The sequence below is a fragment of the Sardina pilchardus genome, chromosome 17, assembly GCF_963854185.1.
Source record: "Sardina pilchardus chromosome 17, fSarPil1.1, whole genome shotgun sequence".
In the NCBI taxonomy this organism is placed as follows: domain Eukaryota; kingdom Metazoa; phylum Chordata; class Actinopteri; order Clupeiformes; family Clupeidae; genus Sardina; species Sardina pilchardus.
In genome coordinates, this window is record NC_085010.1 from 13,905,285 (window position 1) to 13,930,090 (window position 24,806).

The 24,806-nt window shown below is 44.5% G+C and overlaps 1 protein-coding gene, 1 long non-coding RNA gene and 4 gene segments (V, D, J or C); all 6 read right to left on the reverse strand.

Moving 5' to 3' along the window:
- Nucleotides 1–142: 142 nt before the first annotated feature.
- Nucleotides 143–675, reverse strand: LOC134061817 (Ig kappa chain V region 3547-like). The segment is given in 2 exon segments: nucleotides 143–474; nucleotides 613–675. Coding segments are annotated over 2 exon segments (369 nt in total).
- Nucleotides 676–10,360: 9,685 nt separating this feature from the next.
- On the reverse strand, nucleotides 10,361–10,884 carry LOC134061812 (Ig kappa chain V region 3381-like). The segment is given in 2 exon segments: nucleotides 10,361–10,686; nucleotides 10,797–10,884. Coding segments are annotated over 2 exon segments (393 nt in total).
- A 2,352-nt stretch (nucleotides 10,885–13,236) lies between these two features.
- Nucleotides 13,237–13,936, reverse strand: LOC134061714 (Ig kappa chain V region K29-213-like). The segment is given in 3 exon segments: nucleotides 13,237–13,367; nucleotides 13,470–13,763; nucleotides 13,891–13,936. Coding segments are annotated over 3 exon segments (471 nt in total).
- A 1,124-nt stretch (nucleotides 13,937–15,060) lies between these two features.
- Nucleotides 15,061–15,585, reverse strand: LOC134061819 (Ig kappa chain V region 3547-like). The segment is given in 2 exon segments: nucleotides 15,061–15,386; nucleotides 15,487–15,585. Coding segments are annotated over 2 exon segments (372 nt in total).
- A 937-nt stretch (nucleotides 15,586–16,522) lies between these two features.
- On the reverse strand, nucleotides 16,523–17,317 carry LOC134061820 (uncharacterized). Its single transcript, XR_009935387.1, has 3 exons — nucleotides 17,144–17,317; nucleotides 16,794–16,911; nucleotides 16,523–16,690 (listed from the first exon to the last, which is right to left on the reverse strand). It is a non-coding gene; the product is annotated as an uncharacterized LOC134061820 (long non-coding RNA).
- Nucleotides 17,318–21,409: 4,092 nt separating this feature from the next.
- LOC134061717 (uncharacterized) lies at nucleotides 21,410–22,576 on the reverse strand. Its single transcript, XM_062517474.1, has 3 exons — nucleotides 22,499–22,576; nucleotides 22,242–22,279; nucleotides 21,410–22,063 (listed from the first exon to the last, which is right to left on the reverse strand). The coding sequence occupies exons 2-3, from the start codon at nucleotides 22,269–22,271 to the stop codon at nucleotides 21,410–21,412; spliced, it is 684 nt and encodes a 227-aa protein (XP_062373458.1). The 5' UTR covers nucleotides 22,272–22,279; nucleotides 22,499–22,576.
- Between the last annotated feature and the right edge of the window lie 2,230 nt (nucleotides 22,577–24,806).

Sequence of the window (24,806 nt, forward strand, 5' to 3'; positions counted from 1 at the left end):
ATTTATTTAATTAACCTTGTAAATATCTTGGTAATGACAAGTGGCAAATATACAACTCTACTGCACCCCCCCTTACACCTGCTGAAAGTCTCTGTTGCAGCAGTGCAGTCATGTGTACTCTCACAGAGGGAGGTTTTTGTACGGCTCTGTATCACTGTGTGAACACATAACCGCTTGGGACATGGAGACTCTGACAGTAGTAATCTCCTGCATCTTCAGTCTGGACTCCACTGATGGTCAGAGTGAAAGCACTTCCAGATCCACTGCCACTGAATCGAGATGGAGTGCCTGACTGGCGATTGCTAGTAGTGTAAATCAGGAGTTTAGGAGGCTCTCTAGATACCTGATAGTACCAATGCAGATAGATGTTGCTTAAAACATTACTGCTGACTTTACAGTTCAGGGAGACTGTTTGTCCAGGAACAGCAGCTAATACTGATGGAGTCTGAGTCACTGTGTACTGGCCTCTGGATCCTGTGGAGTAAATTCAAACTTGGTTCTGATCTTTTGACACACACCTGCTTAGATTAAATCGTTTTCTCATCCAAATTAAATATCAAAAACTGCTTTCATAGAAAACGTTATTTAAAAATATCAAGATTTGATACGTACCATGTAGACAGAGGAGCATTGTCAGGATTAAGGTGATGAAGGTCATCGCTACAAAATACCACAACTGTTCTCATTCACAAGATGTTCAGGTGGTTGAGGATCTTTAAATATCATCCTGAGCACTGATGCATGTAGGCTGTGCTACCAATGCAAAGTATTCTCATGCAAATACTCACCAACAACAGCTGACGGATCAGACGTGTTGAAAACATCACTAAGGCTGCAGTAGCAGTGGGAGCAAGAACTGTACTGTACTGTTGCTGGTGGCCTGTGAACTGTCCCGGGACACCCAGCCACTGTCCCGGGACACCCAAACACTGTCCCGGGCGCAAGAACTGTACTGTACTGTTGCTGGTGGCCTGTGAACTGTCCCGGGACACCCAGACACTGTCCCGGGACACCTAAGCACTGTCCCGGGACACCCAAACACTGTCCCGAGACACTAGACACTGTCCCGGGACACCTAAGCACTGTCCGGAGACACTAGACACTGTCCCGGGACACCTAAGCACTGTCCCGGGACACCCAAGCACTGTCCCGGGACACCCAGACACTGTCCCGGGACACCCAAACACTGTCCCGAGACACCTAAGCACTGTCCCGGGACACCCAGACACTGTCCCGGGACACCAAAGCACTGTCCCGGGACACCCAGACACTGTCCCGGGACACCTAAGCACTGTCCCGAGACACTAGACACTGTCCCGGGACACCCAAACACTGTCCCGAGACACTAGACACTGTCCCGGGACACCTAAGCACTGTCCCGGGACACCCAGACACTGTCCCGGGACACCCAAACACTGTCCCGAGACACCTAAGCACTGTCCCGGGACACCCAGACACTGTCCCGGGACACCAAAGCACTGTCCCGGGACACCCAAACACTGTCCCGAGACACTAGACACTGTCCCGGGACACCCAGACACTGTCCCGGGACACCCAAACACTGTCCCGGGACACCCAAACACTGTCCCGAGACACTAGACACTGTCCCGGGACACCTAAGCACTGTCCCGGGACACCCAAACACTGTCCCGAGACACCTAAGCACTGTCCCGGGACACCCAGACACTGTCCCGGGACACCAAAGCACTGTCCCGGGACACCCAGACACTGTCCCAAGACACTAGACACTGTCCCGGGACACCCAAACACTGTCCCGAGACACTAGACACTGTCCCGGGACACCTAAGCACTGTCCCGGGACACCCAGACACTGTCCCGGGACACCCAAACACTGTCCCGAGACACCTAAGCACTGTCCCGGGACACCCAGACACTGTCCCGGGACACCAAAGCACTGTCCCGGGACACCCAGACACTGTCCCGGGACACCTAAGCACTGTCCCGAGACACTAGACACTGTTCCGGGACACCCAAACACTGTCCCGAGATACTAGACACTGTCCCGGGACACCTAAGCACTGTCCCGGGACACCCAAACACTGTCCCGAGACACCTAAGCACTGTCCCGGGACACCCAGACACTGTCCCGGGACACCCAAACACTGTCCCGGGACACCCAAACACTGTCCCGAGACACTAGACACTGTCCCGGGACACCCAAACACTGTCCCGGGACACCCAAACACTGTCCCGAGACACTAGACACTGTCCCGGGACACCTAAGCACTGTCCCGGGACACCCAAACACTGTCCCGAGACACCTAAGCACTGTCCCGGGACACCCAGACACTGTCCCGGGACACCAAAGCACTGTCCCGGGACACCCAGACACTGTCCCAAGACACTAGACACTGTCCCGGGACACCCAAACACTGTCCCGAGACACTAGACACTGTCCCGGGACACCTAAGCACTGTCCCGGGACACCCAGACACTGTCCCGGGACACCCAAACACTGTCCCGAGACACCTAAGCACTGTCCCGGGACACCCAGACACTGTCCCGGGACACCAAAGCACTGTCCCGGGACACCCAGACACTGTCCCGGGACACCTAAGCACTGTCCCGAGACACTAGACACTGTCCCGGGACACCCAAACACTGTCCCGAGATACTAGACACTGTCCCGGGACACCTAAGCACTGTCCCGGGACACCCAAACACTGTCCCGAGACACCTAAGCACTGTCCCGGGACACCCAGACACTGTCCCGGGACACCCAAACACTGTCCCGGGACACCCAAACACTGTCCCGAGACACTAGACACTGTCCCGGGACACCCAGACACTGTCCCGGGACACCCAAACACTGTCCCGAGACACCTAAGCACTGTCCCGGGACACCCAGACACTGTCCCGGGACACCCAAACACTGTCCCGAGACACTAGACACTGTCCCGGGACACCTAAGCACTGTCCCGGGACACCCAGACACTGTCCCGGGACACCTAAGCACTGTCCCGGGACACCCAGACACTGTCCCGGGACACCAAAGCACTGTCCCGGGACACCCAGACACTGTCCCGAGACACTAGACACTGTCCCGGGTCCCACAAACACTGTCCCGAGACACTAGACACTGTCCCGGGACACCTAAGCACTGTCCCGGGACACCCAGACACTGTCCCGGGACACCCAAACACTGTCCCGAGACACCTAAGCACTGTCCCGGGACACCCAGACACTGTCCCGGGACACCAAAGCACTGTCCCGGGACACCCAAACACTGTCCCGAGACACCTAAGCACTGTCCCGGGACACCCAGACACTGTCCCGGGACACCTAAGCACTGTCCCGGGACACCTAAGCACTGTCTCGGGACACCCAAGCACTAGACGGCGTCTAGTCTTGGGACAGCCAAGTACTGTCCCTGGACACCCTCACTGTCACGGCCATAAGACACTGCCCTGCCACTCCCAACCACTTTCCCAGACATCCAGTCACCTCTGCGGAAAGCTGTCTTGCCACACTGATACCAGAGAATAGGCTGTCCTACGACAGTGCTAACACCTAAACTCCATTGGCACCTAAGTGCGACCGAATGTTAGATTAATTTCTCTTCCAAACAAAATTAAGTACATTTTTATATAGGGTATTAAGGGTTTTCTAAAAGCCCCTTTCCATAAAATTATAAGTAGGCTATTATGTTTATTTGTATAGAACCCCTGGCGTGTAGTCATTGTATCTTTTCACTTTGTATGCTGTATGTTTGCCTCAATTAATTTGCATCAACAAACACGTCACTGATTTCAGAGGTTCCGTGCCCTCCCCCCATTTCTCCCAATGTTTTTTCCATCACGCAATGCGAAAGTTGTCATAGTGACAGAACAGCTGACAGCAGAAGTGTCAGTGGTGCGCCCGCTTCGGACGTTATCAGTCCATTGAATGGGCGTTATCAATCGTAATCAGCCTCATAGTTATGGGTTAGAAGGCGCTATCTCCGCCTTCTAGCAGGTTCAGAAGGCTGCTATCACGCATTCGCATGGTTGACCACGATACAAACACATTAGGATCCCAGAATCCAATCAGAAATCAGAAACGGAAATTACCGAGCAGTGACGAAGTAAAACGAAGAATTCAAATCGGGGAAAGGAAGTGAGCTGCGTTTCGTTGCGTTGTTATTAGGCTATATTGAATTGTGCATTTGCAAAACTGATGAAATCGGGGGGGAAAATGGTTGCCTACGCCATATATTACCCTGCACCGTATTGTTTGGTTGCTCATCTGGTTTATTCATTGCCTAGAAATCTAGACGCACCCTAGCGGCCAAAAATATTTTTGCCTAGCGGGATGGTCTAGGGTCGCACCGTTGAGGACAAGCCTGCGCTAGGCTCGAGTTCAGCCTAGACAATCAGAACGCTCTATCTGTGTACGGAGTCCTTGAGCCCGCCTTAGCTCACCTTCGGCTTCCGATAAGACGCCAGGGGGCTGGACCATGCGTCCTCGTTCAACGAGTTGGGTTTGAGACCGTATCGCACAACCATAGAGAAAAACAAAAGATGGATGAGGCTAACGAAGCGCGCTCGTTTGAATCGGATTTGGAAGAGTTAAACTTGGGCTTTTCTTTGAAGTTTGAGCAGAAAGAAGCACTCAAGTCATTTGTTTTAAAGAAGGATGTATTTGCCGTTTTGCCGACCGGCTACGATTGGTCACAAATGCTGGCCTATTACATGCAGAGGCAGTTTGAAAGACAACTGTTCATCCCACCCACAGGCTTCAACTCTGTGAATGGTCCGACCCCAAACTATACATGTCTGTGTAGTTTGGCTTGCCAGGCTAGTTTATTCAGGCTTTTATGTCTAATAAATGGCTTGATTGCATGGTAATTTTGCTAGCAATGAAGTTGAATTAACATTACATAATTGGGCAAATCTGTCAATGCAAGGTAGGCCTACATAATTTATAACTAATACTATTGATACTATGAAATTCATTCATACTATTATAGGGTGTTGCAGGGATTGATATGGTGCTTCTATGCTAAATACAAAATCCCAACACCCAAAAAACTACCACCACTCAAAAATATAGTCGTAATGGTGATGTCATCCTGACCTATGGTCCTCTCAAGCACACAGAAGGGAGGAATATAACTTGTAACTTAAATCACATTCACACCCCAAGCGTTCAAAGGGTATTACAGCTTAAATCACATCTACACTCCTCAAGCTTTCCAAAAATATATGATTTAGGTTACTTCAGATGAGCTATGCTTATATTACACCCAAAAAACTACCAACACTCAAAAATATACGTCAGTCTTAACGGTGATGTCATCCTCGCATATGGTCTTCTCAAGCACAAAGAAGGGTGGAATATAACTTATTACAGCTTAAATCACATCTACACTCCTCAAGCTTTCCAACAATATATGATTTGGGCTACTTCAGATGAGCTATGCTTATATTGCACCCAAAAAACTACCAACACTCAAAAATATACGTCAGTCTTAACGGCCATCTCCACCTTCTTGCAGGTTCAGAAGGCTGTTATCCCTCCATTGAATTGGCATTATCAATCGTAATCAGCCCCATAGGTATGGGTTAGAAGGGGCCAGCCTTCCGAACCTGCTAGAAGGTGGAGATGGCCCCTTCTAACCCATACCTATGTAGCTGTAATAAGTTATATTCCACCCTTCTTTGTGCTTGAGAAGACCATAGGTCAGGATGACATTACCGTTACGACTGACGTATATTTTTGAGTGGTGGTAGTTTTTTGGGTGTTGGGATTTTGTATTTACCATAGCAAGCACCATATAAATCCCTGCAACACCCTATAATAATGAATGAATTTCATAGTATTGTAGCGTGTCTAAGTTCTTAAAAAGTATGTGGGCACAGTTAATGTGTTAGATGTTCTGATGGGCTCTGTGCCTCCTGGGCCAATGGTTGGGGTGCCACCCCCTTCCGAGGTGTGATGTGTGTGTTTTGGGGGGAATCAGTGTGGTGATTATGAGGTGGCTAGTGTGAGTTGGGCTCCTACATCATTTAGTCTAGTCGTAATTTCTTGAACCCAGAAATGTTGAGTACCCTAAATAGTTTTATTGCAGAAATGTCATCTATAGGCCTAATAGATGGAATTTAACTTGGTTGCCTAAAGTTGCACTTTGGGCAATTTGCATAATTAGCATAAATATATAGGCAATTAAGGTGAATAGGGTGCAGGTGAATAGGGTAAACAATTTAAATAATAGATATCACTATGAAACTTTCTCAGTTGGTTACTTGGGTTAAGATGAGAAAAAAATGTATTGCATGTTTTTTTTATATTTTAATGCTTACATATGCAAATTATTTTATTATATCTCATAAAAAAGGCTCTAATTTGCATACCCACAAAATCAGATAGTGATAAAGCCAGGCTCAAAATGTTTATTTTTTCCAAAGTAAACATGTATACTTGGAGGGCTGAGTTGGTGAAAATCTTTAAAGGAACCTGGTAAGGAGGCAGTGTTAACCCATTGACCCATTTAATCCCAATGGTCATAATTGTGACCGTATGGCGTATGCTGTCATTTTTTCCCGATCTAAAGTTTTGCAAATGCACAAATCAATATGAAATGCATGCATTTATAAACCAGATGAGCAACCTGAATAAACCAGATGAGCAACCAAACAATACGGTGCAGGGTAATATATGGCGTAGGCTACATTTTTTTCTCCGATTTCATCAGTTTTGCAAATGCACAATTCAATATAATAACAACGCAACGAAACGCAGCTCACTTCCTTTCCCCGCTTTGAATTCTTTGTTTTACTTCGTCACTGCTCGGTAATTTCCGCTTCTGATTTCTGATTGAATTCTGGGATCCCAATGTGTTTGTATCGTGGTCAACCATGCGAATGCGTGATAACAGCCTTCTGAACCTGCTAGAAGGCGGAGATGGCGCCTTCTAACCCATAACTATGAGGCTGATTACGATTAACGGCCATTCAATGGACTGATAACGTCTGAAGCGGGCGCACCACTGACACTTCTGCAGTCAGCTGTTCTGTCACTATAACAACTTTTGCGTTGCGTGATGAAGGAGAAACCATTGGGAGAAATGGGGGGAGGGCACGGAACCTCTGAAATCAGTGACGTGTTTGTTGATGCAAATTAATTATTAATTTAGGCAAACATAAAGCAAACAAAGTGAAAAGATACAATGACTACATGCCAGGGGTTCTATACAAATAAACATATAATAATTATCATTTTATGGGAAGGGGCTTTTAGAAAACCCTTAGAGGCCTACATAAAAATGCACTTAATTTTGGACAGTGCTTGGGTGTCCCGGGACTAGGGGTGTCACGATTCTCCAAATCCTCGATTCGATTTAATTTGCGATTTTAAAGCCACGATTTGATTCGATTTTCGATCTTTTTTTATTAATGCATTCCTTGTGTCATTATTATTATTATATTCATTTTTATTTTTTGCCCTCTTCCTATTCTGTTTCAGGGGGCTTTTATTTTGAAAGCAATTTTTATTTTGAAACCGTTCCATCCGTGAGGTTGTAAACAAAAAAAAAACGTCAAACATAGACATGTGAACATAGTGAAATGAAGCAACACAGAATGATACTTTGAATGTTTGTGCACACTCTGAAGACACTCTGAAGAGACCCAAGGTTAGTGTTAATGGAATAAGTACTTATCAATGTGCATTTTAAGCCTTAAAGTCATTTTGAACTGTAGGCTAACTAAATCGTTTTTTTACTTGCTAAGTTGAGAAGGCTAAGTTGGTGTTAGGCTAACTGACGTGAATGAACGCAAAAATGCTTCCACACCCGTGATTTCAGAGTAACAAGAGGTTGATGTGCATTTTTTAACTGGCTGCAGGCTGCAGCCTAAAATTAGAGGAGTGTTGATGCTGCACGTGTGTGGTTTTGCGTTTTGGGCATACATGCTGGACGTCACGTTGGGGGTGTGGCTGCATCGTCGATTCTACTTTTCAGTTCGAAGTTCGAGATTGAGATGTAATTTCGATCGATTTCGATTTAAAATCGAGATCGTGACACCCTTACCCGGGACAGTGCTCGGGTGTCCCGGGACAGTGTCTGGGTGTCATGGGACAGTGCTTAGGTGTCCCGGGACTGTGCTTTGGTGTCCCGGGACAGTGTCTGGGTGTCACGGGACAGTGCTTAGGTGTCCCGGGACAGTGTCTAGTGTCTCGGGACAGTGTCTGGGTGTCCCAGGACAGTGCTTGGGTGTACCGGGACAGTGTCTAGTGTCTCGGGACAGTGTTTGAGTGTCCCGGGACAGTGCTTGGGTGTCCCGGGACAGTGCTTAAGTGTCCTGGGACAGTGTCTCGTGTCTCGGGACAGTGCTTGGGTGTCCCGGGACAGTGCTCGGGTGTCCCGGGACAGTGTCTAGTGTCTCGGGACAGTGTTTAGTGTCTCGGGACAGTGTTTGGGTGTCCCGGGACAGTGTCTGGGTGTCCCGGGACAGTGTCTAGTGTCTCGGGACAGTGCTTGGGTGTCCCGGGACAGTGATCGGGTGTCCCGGGACAGTGTCTGGGTGTCACGGGACAGTGCTTAGGTGTCCCGGGACAGTGTCTAGTGTCTCGGGACAGTGCTCGGGTGTCCCGGGACAGTGTCTGGGTGTCCCGGGACAGTGCTTAGGTGTCCCGGGACAGTGTCTGGGTGTCCCGGGACAGTGCTTAGGTGTCCCGGGACAGTGTCTAGTGTCTCGGGACAGTGTTTGGGTGTCCCGGGACAGTGTCTAGTGTCTCGGGACAGTGCTTGGGTGTCCCGGGACAGTGATCGGGTGTCCCGGGACAGTGTCTGGGTGTCACGGGACAGTGCTTAGGTGTCCCGGGACAGTGTCTGGGTGTCCCGGGACAGTGGCTGGGTGTCCCGGGACAGTGCTTAGGTGTCCCGGGACAGTGGCTGGGTGTCCCGGGACAGTGCTTAGGTGTCCCGGGACAGTGTCTAGTGTCCCGGGACAGTGTCTGGTTGTCCCGGGACAGTGGCTGGGTGTCCCGGGACAGTGCTTAGGTGTCCCGGGACAGTGTCTGGGTGTCCCGGGACAGTGCTTAGGTGTCCCGGGACAGTGTCTGGGTGTCCCGGGACAGTGGCTGGGTGTCCCGGGACAGTGCTTAGGTGTCCCGGGACAGTGTCTGGGTGTCCCGGGACAGTGGCTGGGTGTCCCGGGACAGTGCTTAGGTGTCCCGGGACAGTGTCTAGTGTCCCGGGACAGTGTCTGGGTGTCCCGGGACAGTGGCTGGGTGTCCCGGGACAGTGCTTAGGTGTCCCGGGACAGTGTCTAGTGTCCCGGGACAGTGTCTGGGTGTCCCGGGACAGTGCTTAGGTGTCCCGGGACAGTGCTTAGGTGTCCCGGGACAGTGTCTGGGTGTCCCGGGACAGTGCTCGGGTGTCCCGGGACAGTCCACAGGCCACCAGCAACAGTACAGTACAGTTATTGCTCTAACTGCCTCTCTAAGGCTGGCTGGTTAATTTGTTCTCATCATCAAATTAATGCTGATTCATAAACATGGAAATACACCTCCACCATGATCCTCTTGACAGTTTTTGGATCCTGAGATCTCAGCTTGCACTTAGGCCTACAGTATGAGTTTGATATGATGCAGCAGACATTTGGTTGTGTCGAGTCTTGTGTAATACCAAATCTACTTCATCTGTTGTTGTTTTTCTTTTCTCCTCAAAACATATAATCTGGTCTTGAACTTCACTTAATGTTAAAGCCATTTCTATAACAATGTTTGTTTGTTGTCTACAAAAATTATAGTGAAAATAATATATTTTCTTTATGCTGATTCTGTACATGTTTCTGTCTAGTTTCATATGGACATGTACTCAAATTACATGATCTAGTCAAGATAAACAAACTGGTTTTGATTTCATAATTGAATTTTTGACACATGTGCCAAACTACGCTGGATAAAATTTAAGGGAATGCACACTTCAAGTCAGGAGTTGGAATCATGATCTCCTAGCACTTTCAACAGTGTTTCTTCTGTGTGAAGTCCCCTCCTGCAGTGATACCTGACATTTTCATCTAAAAGGCCCTGATGCTCAAAGAATTTTTAAAACATTTCCAAAAACATTTGTTCATATTTTTCTGTCATTATAATCTGGTAATAAGGAGGTGAAGACTCAAAACACGCCATTCTCTATGCATTTTTAAAAACATTTCTATGTTTTTATGTGTTTTATTTTGTCAGTATGAAGAGTTAATATACTGTATACTATGATAAAAAATATTTTTTTTATCCTAGTAAAAATCTTGGCAAATGCATTACTGTACTAAACACCCTTCACACCTGCTGAAACTCTGTGCAGCAGCAGTGCAGTCATGTGTACTCTGACAGAGGGAGGTTTTTGTACGGCTCTGTATCACTGTGTGAACACCCACACACTGCCAGTGTGGTGGGCACTCTGACAGTAGTAATCTCCTGCATCTTCAGTCTGGACTCCACTGATGGTCAGAGTGAAAGCACTTCCAGATCCACTGCCACTGAATCTAGATGGAGTGCCTGACTGGAGAGTGCTAACATACGTTATCAGGAGTTTAGGAGGCTCTCCAGATACCTGATGGTACCAGTGCAGCCAGTTGTTGCTATAAACATTACTGCTGACTTTACAGTTCAGGGAGACTGTTTGTCCAGGAGCAGCAGGTAATACTGATGGAGTCTGAGTCACTGTGTACTGCCCTCTGCATTCTGAAGACAAACAAAACAAAAACACATACATTAATAATAACTCTGTAGAGTGTCTTTAGAAATGCAAGCTTTCTCTTTTCATGAATATTATTAACAGCAGTGCATCTTACCTTGGATGTAGATAAGTGTCCAGAGCAAAATCATTTTAGACAACATGTTCATTTTGGACCTCATCATCAAGAATGGCCTGAACCAAGCAGTCTGAGAACCCAGCATGTCACACTAAAAACCCTCTGAGTACACAGACACTTTTAATTTGTGCAAAGTAACCTTCTATGCAAATGCTGCTCCTCCTGGACCAATCAGGTGTAGATGGATGATCAGGGTTCTGACATTCCAGTGACATCATTTTCTTGCCTCTGCCTGCCTCCTCTCACCACTGAGATGCTGAATTTCCACTAAAGCTGAAACATTTGGCATTATTTTCAGAAATCCAGGAGCATGTTTTGATTGTCTAAATGTACTAAAAAAGTTTTGAAATATTAAATGCATGCCAGTATGTTTGAAAAGTGATTGTTCACGTTGTGTTTAAAGTCCTATATTCTCTTGAGGGTGGCTGAACATTAAATCTATTTTCAGAGATTCACCCAAGCTTACCTCTGCAATTTGGCACCCACAGACTTTGAAGTGTCACTTCATTTTAGACAATAATTTTATTTCCTTCTTATTTGTTTATGCTGCTTTACCATACATGTAACATACTCTAGATTGATTCAGTTTTTTATCCAGTGAGTGTTTTTTTGCTTACATGTAAACTACTTAGAACAGTTGCACCATCTTCATAAAGTTGAGCTTAGTTTGTTTTTAAACGTTTTAACTAAAGCATATGATGGGCTGCTCATGGTCTATCTGGGTAGTGAAAAATATAATACAACAGTTGTTAAAATGTGTTACTATAGCGTCAACTTGATATTACCAACAATTCTAATTTTACAACTTCATCTATAAGAAATAGAGTGCAGACAATAAGCATGTTTGGCTTGGTAACTGACCATGGTCCTGACATGCCTACAGTGGACATTGCTGTGATTGGTTATATCTGTCGCCCCCTATTGGTAAGATGAGTTTCATTTCAGTGAAAAGGAGGAAAATTGGGAGGAGGTGGGATGTTTTAGAACGCATAACACATGATGCTGTTAATCATCCCTATGAGATCCTCCTGAACTTTGTGTATAAATCTTTTAACATCACAGTGTCCCTCCATGCTGAGGCAGATTTGAGTGCCAGTGAGTCAGTGTTTATTCTGTTGTCCACAAATAAATATAGTAAATAGGGCTGTCAATCGATTAAAAATGATAATCTAATTAATTACACACTGTGATTAATTAATCTAAATGAATCGCATATAATCGTTTTGCCTTTTTTAAGCTATTTCAAATATTTCAATACAAATGCATCAATGAATGCTGAGGAAATAAATAAGTTCAAAAGTTTTTTTAAAACATACAAGGCATTTCAGGCCACATTTACAACTTAGGGGACACAACGAAAATAAAATAAACACTCCCCTCAACACTCCGCTTATTTTTAACACCATTAGGGCATTTTTTTTTTAAAGTAAATGTTCCAATCAATGATCCAGGCAGCACATTCTCATCTCCCTATTTAACAGTCTAATGGTTACTGACCAGAATGGCTTCGGGTCAAAGGTCATCGATTAATCTGCGTTATTTTTTTGATCAGTTATTTTTTCTCAAATTAATGAATCTAAATTAATCAGTTATTTTGACAGCCCTAATAGTAAACAAAGGACTGATTTTAGAACAACAATTTCAGGACTAACAGTGAAGTAAAGCTTCAGTACAAAATGTAATAGTGCTTGAACAGATGTTTTTAATAACATAAATACATTCATGTGCCACATGTGAGTAAGTCAGTGTTTAGATAAATACAATCAGGTGTCACTTCTTTTGACTCCCTTCTTATGTTTGAGAATAGGACATGTTGGACTATATTAAAATAAACTAAGAAAAGCCAGAAGCTTGGACAAGTTGTAACCTCAGACTGAATAAAAACTAATAACAAAATGTATGAAAATAATGAAATAAGAATTCAATGATTGAATTGAATGAACAGAACTAAGCAACAGACAATATAAAAAGCTCATTAGATATCAGATAGACACAAAACACAAAATGTGTTTCAAAAGTCTTTCTCTATGTCTCACTGCTAAATATCTTTGTCAATTTATTATTAACACTCGATACTTGCATGCTTTTCCATTCTTCTGCAAGAAAAAAACAAATTTGAAAGTGTTCATTGATCACTGCTAAAATAAGTATATGGTAATGCTCACTAACACACAAGAAAAGGCCACTACACTTTTGTAACACACATCTCTGTGAATGACAATGTATTGGCGCACAAAGGTTAACAGCTGACCCATCAAAATACAATGAATGGGAATAATCAGAAATGCAACAAGGTCATACAAATAACAAAGTGCTACACAAGCTCTACTGTACTGTAAATGGGCCCAGAGTCCTTATATTGGTTCCTTCTCCCCACCTGTGCTCTCGCTGCTCTGTCAGTAGCTTCCCCCTGGACTGGTCACTGCTCGGCCGTCCATAATAACGCCTGAGCAGAACTCTTTCTAGTGTCCAGGAACTTGCTGAGGATACGTGTGCGCAGCCCACTCTCACTGCTCATATAAACAGCACACCATCTGCAGAGACTCAAAGCTGCAGCAGTGCACTCATGTGTAGTCTGGCACAAGGAGGTTTTTGTACGGCTCTGTATCACTGTGTGAACACCCACACACTGTTAGGGTTGTGAAGACTTACAGTAGTAATCTCCTGCATCTTCAGTCTGGACTCCACTGATGGTCAGAGTGAAGTCTGTGCTTGATCCACTCCCTTCGAATCTAGATGGAGTTCCAGAATGTGGTGTGCTTGCCAATGTAATCAAAAGTTTAGGAGCTCCTCCAGGTTTCTGTTGATACCAGTGAAGGTAGTCTCCAGTGAACTCGTGCCAGTACACAGCACTGCTGACTTCACAGTTCAGAATGGCCGTGTCCCCCACCACAGATGCAGCTTTCACCGCTGGAGTCTGAGTCAGAGTGTACTGACCTCTGGATCCTGTGGAGGAAATTTAAACTTGGTTCTTATGACACATACACCTGCTTAGATGAACTATTGTTCTCATTCAAATGAAACAGCTTTTAAGCCAAACATAACTTTAAGAAACACAAGATTTGATACGTACCATGAAGACTGAGGAGCATTTCCAGGATTAAGGTGATGAAGGTCATTGCTACAAAATACCACAACTGTTCTCATTCACAAGATGTTCAGGTGGTTGAGGATCTTTAAATATCATCCTGAGCACTGATGCATGTAGGCTGTGCTGCCAATGCAAAGTGTTCTCATGCAAATACTCACCAGCAACAGCTAACGGATCAGACACACATTGAAAACGTCACTAATGCTGGCTAGTTGATCTTGTTCACATCATCTTTTTTTGTTTGAAAGGGGGGGGGGCTTATTACATCAACGCAGTACAATCGCGGCTTAGTGAGATTTTATGTTGATATCCAAGAGCATGGAAGTATAATGTACGTCCGACATGATCCCCTTGGCAGTATTTGGATCCTGAGATCTCAGCTTTCACTTAGGCCTCCACTATGGTGAGTTTGATATGATGCAGCAGCCATTTGGCTGTGTGAAGTCATGTGGGATAACAAATCTACTTCATCTGTTGTTGTTTTTCTTTTCTCCTCAAAACATATAATCTAAATTAGTCTTGCACATCACTACATGTTAAAGCCATTTCTATAACAATGTTTGTTTGTTTGTTTGTTGTCTACACAAATTATAGTGAAAATGCTATATTTTTCTTAATGTTGTTTCTCTATACGTTTCTCTTTAGTTTAATATGGACATGTACTCACATTATATGATCTAGTCAAGATGAACTGGTTTTGATTTCATGAATTTGTGACACAGTACACAGACCAAACTACATGGATAAAATTGAAGGGAGTGCACACTTCAACCCAGGTGTTGGAATCATGATCTCCTAGCACTTGCATTACTATTTGTCCAGCCTCTGAGTGAAGTCTGTTCCCCTATGTCCCCTCCTGCAGTAATATCTCCAAAACATTTGTTTGTATTTTTCTGTCATTATAAATCAAGTGGTAATCAGTGGAGGTGAAGACTCAAAACATGGCAAACACTATGCATTTTTAAACACTTTTCTGTGTATTATGTCATCATAAAGAGTTAATATATGTTAAGTTAAATATATTTTAACCTTGTAAATATCTTGGAAAATGTACTACTGTACTGATCATCCCCTCACACCTGCTGAGAGTCTGTGCTGCAGCAGTGCAGTCATGTGTACTCTCACAGAGGGAGGTTTTTGTACGGCTCTGTATCACTGTGTGAACACCCACACACTGCCAGTGTGGTGGGCACTCTGACAGTAGTAATCTCCTGCATCTTCAGTCTGGACTCCACTGATGGTCAGAGTGAAGGCACTTCCAGATCCACTGCCACTGAATCGAGATGGAGTGCCTGACTGGAGAGTGCTAGCATACCTAATCAGGAGTTTAGGAGGCTCTCCAGATACCTGATGGTACCAGTGCAATATGTTGTTGCTATAAACATTACTGCTGACTTTACAGTTCAGGGAGACTGTTTGTCCAGGAGCAGCAGATAATACTGATGGAGTCTGAGTCACTGTGTACTGCCCTCTGCATTCTGAAGACAAAACAAAACAAAACACACACATTCATAAATTATTTAAAAATGCAAGCTTGCTCTTTTCAGTATGAATGTTATTAACAGTGGTGCATCTTACCTTGGATGTAGATAAGTGTCCAGAGCAGAATCACTTTAAACAACATGTTAATTTTGGACAATTTTGGACAATCTCAACAATGACCTACTGTAAATCAAGCTGTCTGAGAGACCAAGCGTAGGTCGCACTAAAAACCTTTCTGACACAGACACTTTTAATTTATGCAAAGTAGGCCTACCCTTTTATGCAAATGCAAATCCGGTGTAGAAGGATGATCAGGGTTCCAACATTCTATTGATGTTCATTTTCCTCCTACCTCCTTTCACCACTGGGATGAATTAGATAAAGGAAGGTCTAAAAAAAAATCAAGACCGCGTGCATAATGAAAGCATTTTAAAATGCCAAATGAAGGTCAGTATTTTTGAAAGGTATTGTTCAAGTCTTATGGGTCCGTCAGACCATTATGTTCTTTGGAGGGTGCACGGCTGGATATTTGGAATCTATTTTCAGAGAACCACCCAAGCTGATCCATGCAAATGTTAGTGGCACCCACAGACTTTTTAGTGTCACCTGCAGCTAAAACAAGACTCCGTAAATAGAAAATATGTGTGCAAACAAAGAGCACTTTAGTCAGGTGATTCTTGTTTGTTTACGTTGCTTTATCATATATTATGCAACATTCTTTGGAGTGATTAAAGCCCTTTAACCATGACTGCTGTTGTGCTCCCAGCTAAAATACTGTGAACTGTTGTACCATCTTCATGAAGTTGGCTGAGTTTGCTTTTAAAAGTTTTGATGGGCCGATTCATGGTTCAAGCACTACACCTTTTTGGCTTAGTAACTGGCTGTGATCCTGGCATGCCCATAGCAGATATTGCTGAGATAAGCCATCTGCTGACACCCCTGAAGAGATCACCTGACCTATCACCTCTTTTGGAATTTTCTTACCACTATGAGCGGGAGCTTAATTGTTTCAGAATTTTGCAATTTCAACCATAAGAATACAAATAAGAGTGCTGATAATGGTAGCTGCTGTGCTAATCCTGGCATACTGAAAAAGGAAAAAGGAACGTTCAAACGTTTTCTTTTATTAGGATTATGCTGTCCTCATGCCCCCAAAAGCAAGCCGAAGGCGACGGTGGCAAGGAAAAACTCCCAGCTGGAAGCTGGAAGAAACCTCAGGAGGACCCGGGCTTTTGGGGGAACCCATCCTCCTTGGGCTGGTGCTGGGACAGCCGATGGATGAAGCGATGCTTGAGAGGAGCTGAAACAGGAAGAGTCTGATTCATGACTAGATCCACAGCACCAGTAATGTCATGTGTACGATAAACACTCCGTCACATTCGCTTCATCTTGACACTTGCTACCTTTTAGTGTAGAGAGTTCCCGCTGGGGAAGAGAGATCTGGCTCCACAGCAATCTCTCCCTGGCGGCCATGTTGTATGATACTCATGTTTGTGTGGTCGGGACACATGCCGAGTGAACCTATGGAGAGAATGCAAATTACCTTTAAAAGTGAGTTTGTGTGTTTTGTTTTTCAGACAGAAGCCAATCCAATGATTAGCATAGCCATGTTGGTCACAGTCTGGCAATGTGAATGAGTCTGGTCTTGTCGGTAATGTTGTTGTCCTAGGTGATATAAATGTTATATTCCCTTTTCAGATGCTGGTTCTGATGACACATAAAAGTAGTATAGGCTCTCCTGCATCTAGCTTACCTTGGTGACAGTGTACCAACACTTCTCATACAAACCACATTGAAGGAGCGGTGATGACAGCAGTTCTTGTCTGTTGGATGGCAGCCATTACTGTGAAGATGCCCTCTCTCCTCCCCCTGGAAACTCCCTTGTGTTGCTCCTCTTCGCCTTTTTTTCACACCACTTAGCAGGAGAATCCAAAATGTTTTTTTCCTATTATTGTTTTTTTTTCTTTTTTTTTTTTCATTGTGGCAGCTGCTCAACTTTTTTGCGACTTCCTCTCCTTCCTCTATTTCCTTTCCAAAGAGCCCCCCGTTTCCTTTTCCCACTGCTGCCAGTACAGATCTTCCCTTATTTGCAGCGTCATCCCTGCGTCTGCCTTCTAGGGCGAAGACAGTCACAGCGGATTATGGCTTCTTATCCAGGAGCACATTCTGTCATATCTGCTCATTCTGTCAGTTGTTCTCCTGTTCTTTTTGGCCATACTCTCTTCAACTTCACGCTGTTTCTTCAACTTCTTCTCTTCCTCCTTCTGCAGTTGTTCCTTCCTTTTCTCTTCCATACGTGCTCTCGCCATCGCTGCCTTTTTCTCTTCTTTCTTCTCCTTACGTTTTTTCTCCTCTTCCCTTTGTAACTTTTTCTGCTGGACTTTTTCTTCCTTTGCTTTTTCCCGACGTTTTTTCTCGAGAGCCCTCTGCCTCTGTTCCTCCCTCTTTTCTTCCTCTTTGAGGTCCTTTTTGTACTTGTACAAGCATTCTCTCAGGTCGGCTTTCTCTTGTCTCAGCTTTCGTTTGAGCCTCTTCCAGTCCTTGTACATGGCCTCGTTTTGCCTTCTCAGCTCTTCCTTTATCCATCTTTTCAGGTCTGGCTTTAGGAACTTCTTTCTTTCTCTGAAGATTCTCCACTTCACTCCCAGCTGTTCTCTGTGTTCCTTGTACATCGCCTTTCTATTTTTCTTCTGCTCTCTCACCAACTCCACTTTCCTCTCAGTGGCCAGTACCAAATTCTTTAAATACGTGAGGCGCTGGTCGTCCATGTTCCCAGTGATGTGGGATGGTTTGGGAGCAGTGAGACTGCTGGTGTCTGGTGGAGGTAGTTTGTCCATGGCTATGTCTTCCTCATCATCACAGCTGCTGTCCTCACTGTCACTCTCCTCTCCTTCACTCTCGGCAATCACTGCCTGAAAAACAAACAAAACGTTTAAAAACATGATTGTGTCTCAATTTATAACTCTTCATGATTATGGTTTGGGATTTGGGACCTCTTAACTTGAAAGGGGTCAAATCTGCAGGTACTGATAGGAGTCTATGGCTAAACATAGAGTGGACCGTTTGCCCTAAAACTTTCACTATATATACTGTATATGGGTAGTTGACATCTGGCCAAGAAAAAGTGTTTTTTTTGGAAAACATAATTTTTAAAGAAAAAATACAAATATTTATGTAGTATGGAAACTGTAGTTTCTGAAAATAATAGTGGTCACTCATTTCGTCAATGACCTCACCTATTTTTTCCACGTTTACACTCATCTGCACTGTGAATGTGTCCTATGGTGTGACATTTAAAAAGTACTAAGAAATGATATTGAATAACATTAAAAAATACATGAAACAGAATTGTTCACATTATTAAATCATTCTTTTCTTAAAATTATATTTATTTCACATAAAAGTTCTAATTACAATCATTTTCACCACGAATAGATGAACTTGATTGACTTTTTCCTATGAATGTCGATACATTTTTTTCCGCCAACCTTACAAAACTGTTTGAAATTGTACCTATCTAAGAGGAGCCATTATTGGAGCTCCCCTCATGCCAAACCTGGCTTTTTTTAAAGTACGTTTTGAAATTAAGGATGTTTTTCTGTTGTTTTATGTTTGTCACACTATAGGACAAAATGTCACACTGAAGGACAAAGATAGCTATTGCATGAAGTGAGTCAGAATATATGTAGTGTTTATTGTAACAGTGATAAAGGAGGACATTTGTTGGATAAGTGTTGCTTTTTCCAGGCTATTTTTTTTTATGATAACCCATTGTCAGTCAATAGTAATAGTACTTAACTGTGTTGAACTAATTTGTCGACTATGAAACCACGGTGAAGTTTCACTTTGTCTATGAGTTCAAATAATAGGTGAGTGCAGATGCATGTAGGCTAAACTCTGCTAGTCACAAGTAAAGCAAGGTTTAGTGGAATCCCTGTTCCATATAGTCTTGTGTGCATGCAGATTCCTTCAAATGTGCTGTGTGAAGTTGCATTGTTTGCTGTTGAAGGAAATGATAGATATTATTCTCATTGTTTTAAAGGATGTTACGCCCAAAACACACCCATGACTGATTAAGAGACATAAGAACAACCCTTTTGTGTCCAGCACCTGACAAAATCACACCATTAAATTAGTGAATGTGGACTGCCATGCCTTTAATGTCTATAAACGTTGTGCTTCTGACCATCCGTTTTTGATCGCCAAAAGAGGGACCATAATCCTCAATAGGGAAATTCCATTTTAAAACATTGCGTTACATTCATGAAGTACACTCTATCTAAAACATCCCTACTGAAAAATAGCAAGAAACCATGTTGATGTTGGTAGCTGGTTTTAGCTGTTTTTTGCTGGTTTTCCTCCAGCTATTGCTGGTCTTTGCTGGTATAACTGGTTAGGCCACCAGGTGGACATGCTGGCGTGACCATCTAAGGAAGCTGGTCATGCTGGTGTGACCAGCCTGTCGTGTGGGATACCGCTGGTGTGAGATGGTCATGCTGGTGACCAGCCTGCCAAGCTTTACATTGTAGGTGTAAGATGGCCATACTGGTTTGCTATGACCAACATAAGCTGGCATGACCAGTAAAAACCAGTAATGTAGACCAGCAACACCAACTAAAATGACCAGCGTGAGATGGTACGACAAGCAAAACCAGCAGAATTACCATCGTAAGCTGCAGGTATGTTTTTGCATGACTTTTGCTGGTCTATAGCTGGTTAACCATCATAGGGTGGCCAAACAAGCTGGTTAACAAGCTGGTCAACCAGCAAACCACCCTAAGCTGGTCAGGCTGTTTTTTCAGCTGTTAGAGCAGTTTTTAATCATACTTGACACAATTATCTACAATGACATTCTATTCGTTGGTGGCAACACTGGAAGTTCCAGGGCAGGTTGGGCCACAGGTCCTGCATGGAGGTTCTTTCTGTTATAAAAAAAAAAGTTTTAGATTTATGTACTTTATATTATAGTTGCTTTAGTAACACTTCAGAACATTGTATGTCGTCTCTAAAACAGCAATAAATATTTGAATTTAAGTCATTATAAGTGTCACACCAAAGGACATTTCCTGTCACACCAAAGGACATTTAAGCTGTTGTGGCAGTTAATGACCATGCTAATACTAACTGAGCTGTCATTAGCAACTGACATCATGCACTTGCATAATATTACATAGTCCTGCTGTTAAAAATACAAATTTTAATACAAAAATGGCATTTAGGGGTGTCACACCAAAGGACAAAAAAACTTAACTACTTCAGTGGTCTGAAAACATAGTTGAATATCTGAGCAACTCTGAGAGAAATTCTCACCATGTTCACTGCTCCAGGGCTTCATTGGGGTCTTCAGTCACATGACCTTGAATGGGGTCTTTCAACTAAATGTATTTGTCCATGATTTTGGCCAACTTAACATCAGGTTATTGCATAACACCAAAGGACATTTTTTTCTGTGACGAACTTTACGGAGTTCCTACCATTTTAGAAATGTATGTATGGGAAAAGTGATTGCCACTTAGTAAAATAGACACTTGCACAATTATGCCAGGAGCGTTCATTAAAAATTTGAAACATTATTTCCTCTATTTATAAAAGTTAATATTTATATAATTATGTTGTCTACCATCACACCATAGGACAATTGTAAGGTTTGGCTCAAAGTTCTGAAAAAGCGATAAATAACTCAGGTATTAAAACAACAAATTCATGTAAAGCAAGAAAATGTTTAACCTTTTACAGTATTTTAAAATGTGAAAATGTGAAATTAATTGTGTTTTATCTTCTGTGACGGTGAAAAAGCCATGTCATGTCATCTACCCATATATACTGTATATATATATAGTGAAAGTTTATATTTTTGCTCGTCAGGAAGAAGTCAAAACATCTTGATTAATATGTTGTCCATGCATCTATTATTTTAATATAGCTTACCCTGGTTGGTATCTTGTTATTGCTTTACAAATGAATTTAAACTGAGCTGTCCAGCCAAAGTTGGCATGCTAAAGAACAAAATCAAAACTCATCAACTTGAACTCACTCTGGCTGGTGGTGACTGTGTTCTAGTCTTTCTGGCCACTGGTTTAAGAGTGGCCGCACAAATTGGGGTGGTGGCTGTTTCAATATGACGAAGAGGAGCCTTTGATGTGCACTTCGAACCACTGGACAGAGGTTGAGCGGCGACATCTTTTCCTTTCTTCTTCATCTTTCTGTTTTCTTCACAGCTGTGTGACTTGCGCTCTGAGCCTTGTAACAGGCGAGCAGCAGCATCGGCCTTCTCCTCGTCCCTCTCCTTCACCCCAGGAGCAGACGCAGTTGGAGTGGGACGGGGAGACGTCTGAGGCCCAGTGGAGAGCAGTGGGGGATGGGCAGCGCTGGATGCCCTGTGATGACATGGCACAACAGGGAACGGGATGATCACCGGGCATGGGTTTGAGCAGTGGGCTGATGACGGTCCAGGGAATATCTGCCCAAGGTGTAGCTGGAGCGGAACTCCTGCTTGGCATCCACATGGCACATGTTGTGCATTGGTGCCAGAGGCCTCCACGGCAAAAGCCAACCTGGACTGCGTAGGGGGAGCGGGACGAGGTTGAGGTGCCGTTGTAGGGCACAGCTCCCATACTGGCTCAAGAATGGAACCAGAGGAAGATGTGGATGCACTGTCGTCATCTGTTCTGATCTGTTTCAGACAGACAGAAATGAAAATCAGATTTATATGTGACAGTGCTGTCAATAAGTGTTATGGAAAAGCTAAAATATGTCAGGCTGCATGAATTTCCATGGAATTAGCAACAACAGTAGCCTTATTCTAGAATATTCAGAGGGAATCATCAAGGCCATATATAGACATGACTTACGGGCTCTGGATGGACTCGTGTGCGAGTCATCTTAAGATCTGAGGAGGAGAAGAAGTGAAAATAGTTACAGGTAGTTCCAGAAATATTCAGAGGGAGAAAGAAAGAGAGGGAGGTTGAATTGAAATAGGCAGGCGCTTGTATTTATGTATTAGCCTATGTGAATTCATCAAACAAAGAAACAAACAAAAGTAATTTGTGCGTTACTACGTTAAACAAAATTCTCAGTGCATGCATCGTCCAAATTATGTTAAACTTACCAGATTGCCTATTGCTGTTGTCTGTTGTGACTTTAAATCAAATACAATCAGCAATACATTTCTGTGATCTCATGTCACAGTTGCGGGGTAAAATGAGCTTATAAAGGAGCCTAGTTTTAAAAGCAAGCTTCTGACACAATATATTGGTGCCTTGTGACATCATAATGACACCATGGTAACCTGTGTCATAGGATTCTAACAAGACATGAGAAACTGCTTCCCTGCTCCCTACAATGTCTGTAAAGGGCAGAGATCACCCAGACCACCTGCAAGCAGCAGATTTGCTATTGTTTGCTAGTTCAGCAGCAGAACGGTGTCACGACGCCACCAGGTTCTCCATCAGTCTCTACTCCTCGTCACTCTGCTCCAACGATCTCCCAATCTAATTCCCCTGTCTACTAATTGCCCAATCATCCTATCCACTTTCCCAATAATCCAATCTCCTCTCTACTACTCCCCAGCACCTGCAGCCAATCCCCTCTACTACTCCCCAGCACCTGTAACCAATCTCCTGCTGCCCATTTAAACCCCTGTCACCCTGCTCTCTCCGTCTGGCCTCTTCAACGGAGAACCTTACTCCAGCACATGGACTGCTCCTTGTTCCTGAAGCTCTGCTCCTTGTTTCGCGAAGTGCCTGCTACGTCCCAGGTTGTAGAACTTTTATGTTGGACATTTTCTATTGGAAATCTTTCTGTTGGACGATACACTCTTACAAGTTTGGACTGCCTTCTTATTCTGATGATCTTCTGAGCGTTAACTTCCAAGACCTTGTTTATTTCTCCTGCCTTGGTTCATGTTTGAAAATTAAAACAACTTGATTGATCATAACCTTGTTTCCTGAGTCTGTGTGCCCTGACAGAAGGCCAGACCAGGCAATGGAGCCTCAACCATTAAGAGCTGACCATGTGGATCCCTTCCAAGGAATGGTGGACAATGCACGTCAGACCCTTTCCAACTCTGCAACCGTAGCAGCGGCCACCCCAGCACCAGCAGCAGCCCCAGCTCCAGTGGCTCCCCCAGCAATGATTCCAGCAAACGCAGTGGTGAATCCATCACCATATTCTGGAACCCCGGAGGCATGCAAGGGATTCTTGTTGCAATGCTCATTGGCCTGGGAAATGCAGCCACACCGATTCCCTACAGACCGATCACGAGTAGCCTATATCATCTCTCTGCTCTCGGGGCGTGCCTTGCAATGGGCTGAAAGCATCTGGAGACAAAATGGCCCCACAACAGCATCGGTGGACAACTTTGTGGCTCATTTCAAAGAAGTCTTTGACCTACCTGAAGGTGATTCCTCCACCCAAGCCAAATTACATGCCCTGAGGCAGGGCAAGAAGTCTGTCTCTGAGTACGCAATCCAATTCCGAACCTTGGCTGCCATCAGTGGGTGGAACGAACCTGCACTACTCACCGTTTTCAGACAAGGGTTGGAACCCTCTCTCCGTCTCCAGCTGTCCTCATATGATGATGCCATCGGTCTGGAAAGATTCATTCAGCTCGCCATTCGAGTAGCCAATCGCCGAGAGTGCTGTTTCAAGGACCTCCGCCATCCCACTTCAGCCTCTGTTCCCCAAGTCGATGATGGAAATGCAGCTGCTGGGACCGAACCTATGCAAGTAGATTCTCTGCGGCTCACCCCAGCAGAGCGCCGGCGGCGCATGACCCAAAATCTATGTCTGTACTGTGGGTCTTCTAGCCACTTCATCACTAGATGCCCCACACGGCCACCACGACCCATGGTCGGTATCGTGAGTACTCCACTTGTGCATTACAAACCATTACTCATTGAAGTTGCTCTGTCCAATGCTATGTCCACCTACCCAGTCTTTGCTCTCCTTGATTCAGGGTCAGCCGGGAACTTCATTTCCGGGTCCCTTGTCCAGCGTCTCCAGCTCCAGAGGACCCGCTGCACTGCCCCCCTCGACGTCCACTCAATAGTGGGTAAGCCCTTAGCCCGCAAGCGGGTCCAATATCACGCAAATGACCTAGTGCTGCGTGTTGGATGTCTACATGTGGAGAAAGTTACCTTTTATATCCTTGAAGATTCCACAGTCGATCTAATTCTAGGACGCCCCTGGCTTATCCAACATGCACCTGTGATCTCCTGGTCCACTGGAGAAATACTTCAATGGGGAAAGAAATGCCATTCCAACTGTTTCCCAAAACTTCCTCGCCCCAGTACTCAGTCTCCAGTGTTGTCACTCAATGCCACCACCATTGAAAGTCCAGAGCAGAGTCGTCCAGTAGTTGTCCCACCTGAGTACTCCTCATTCAGTGATGTGTTCTGTCCACGCCGTGCATCTCA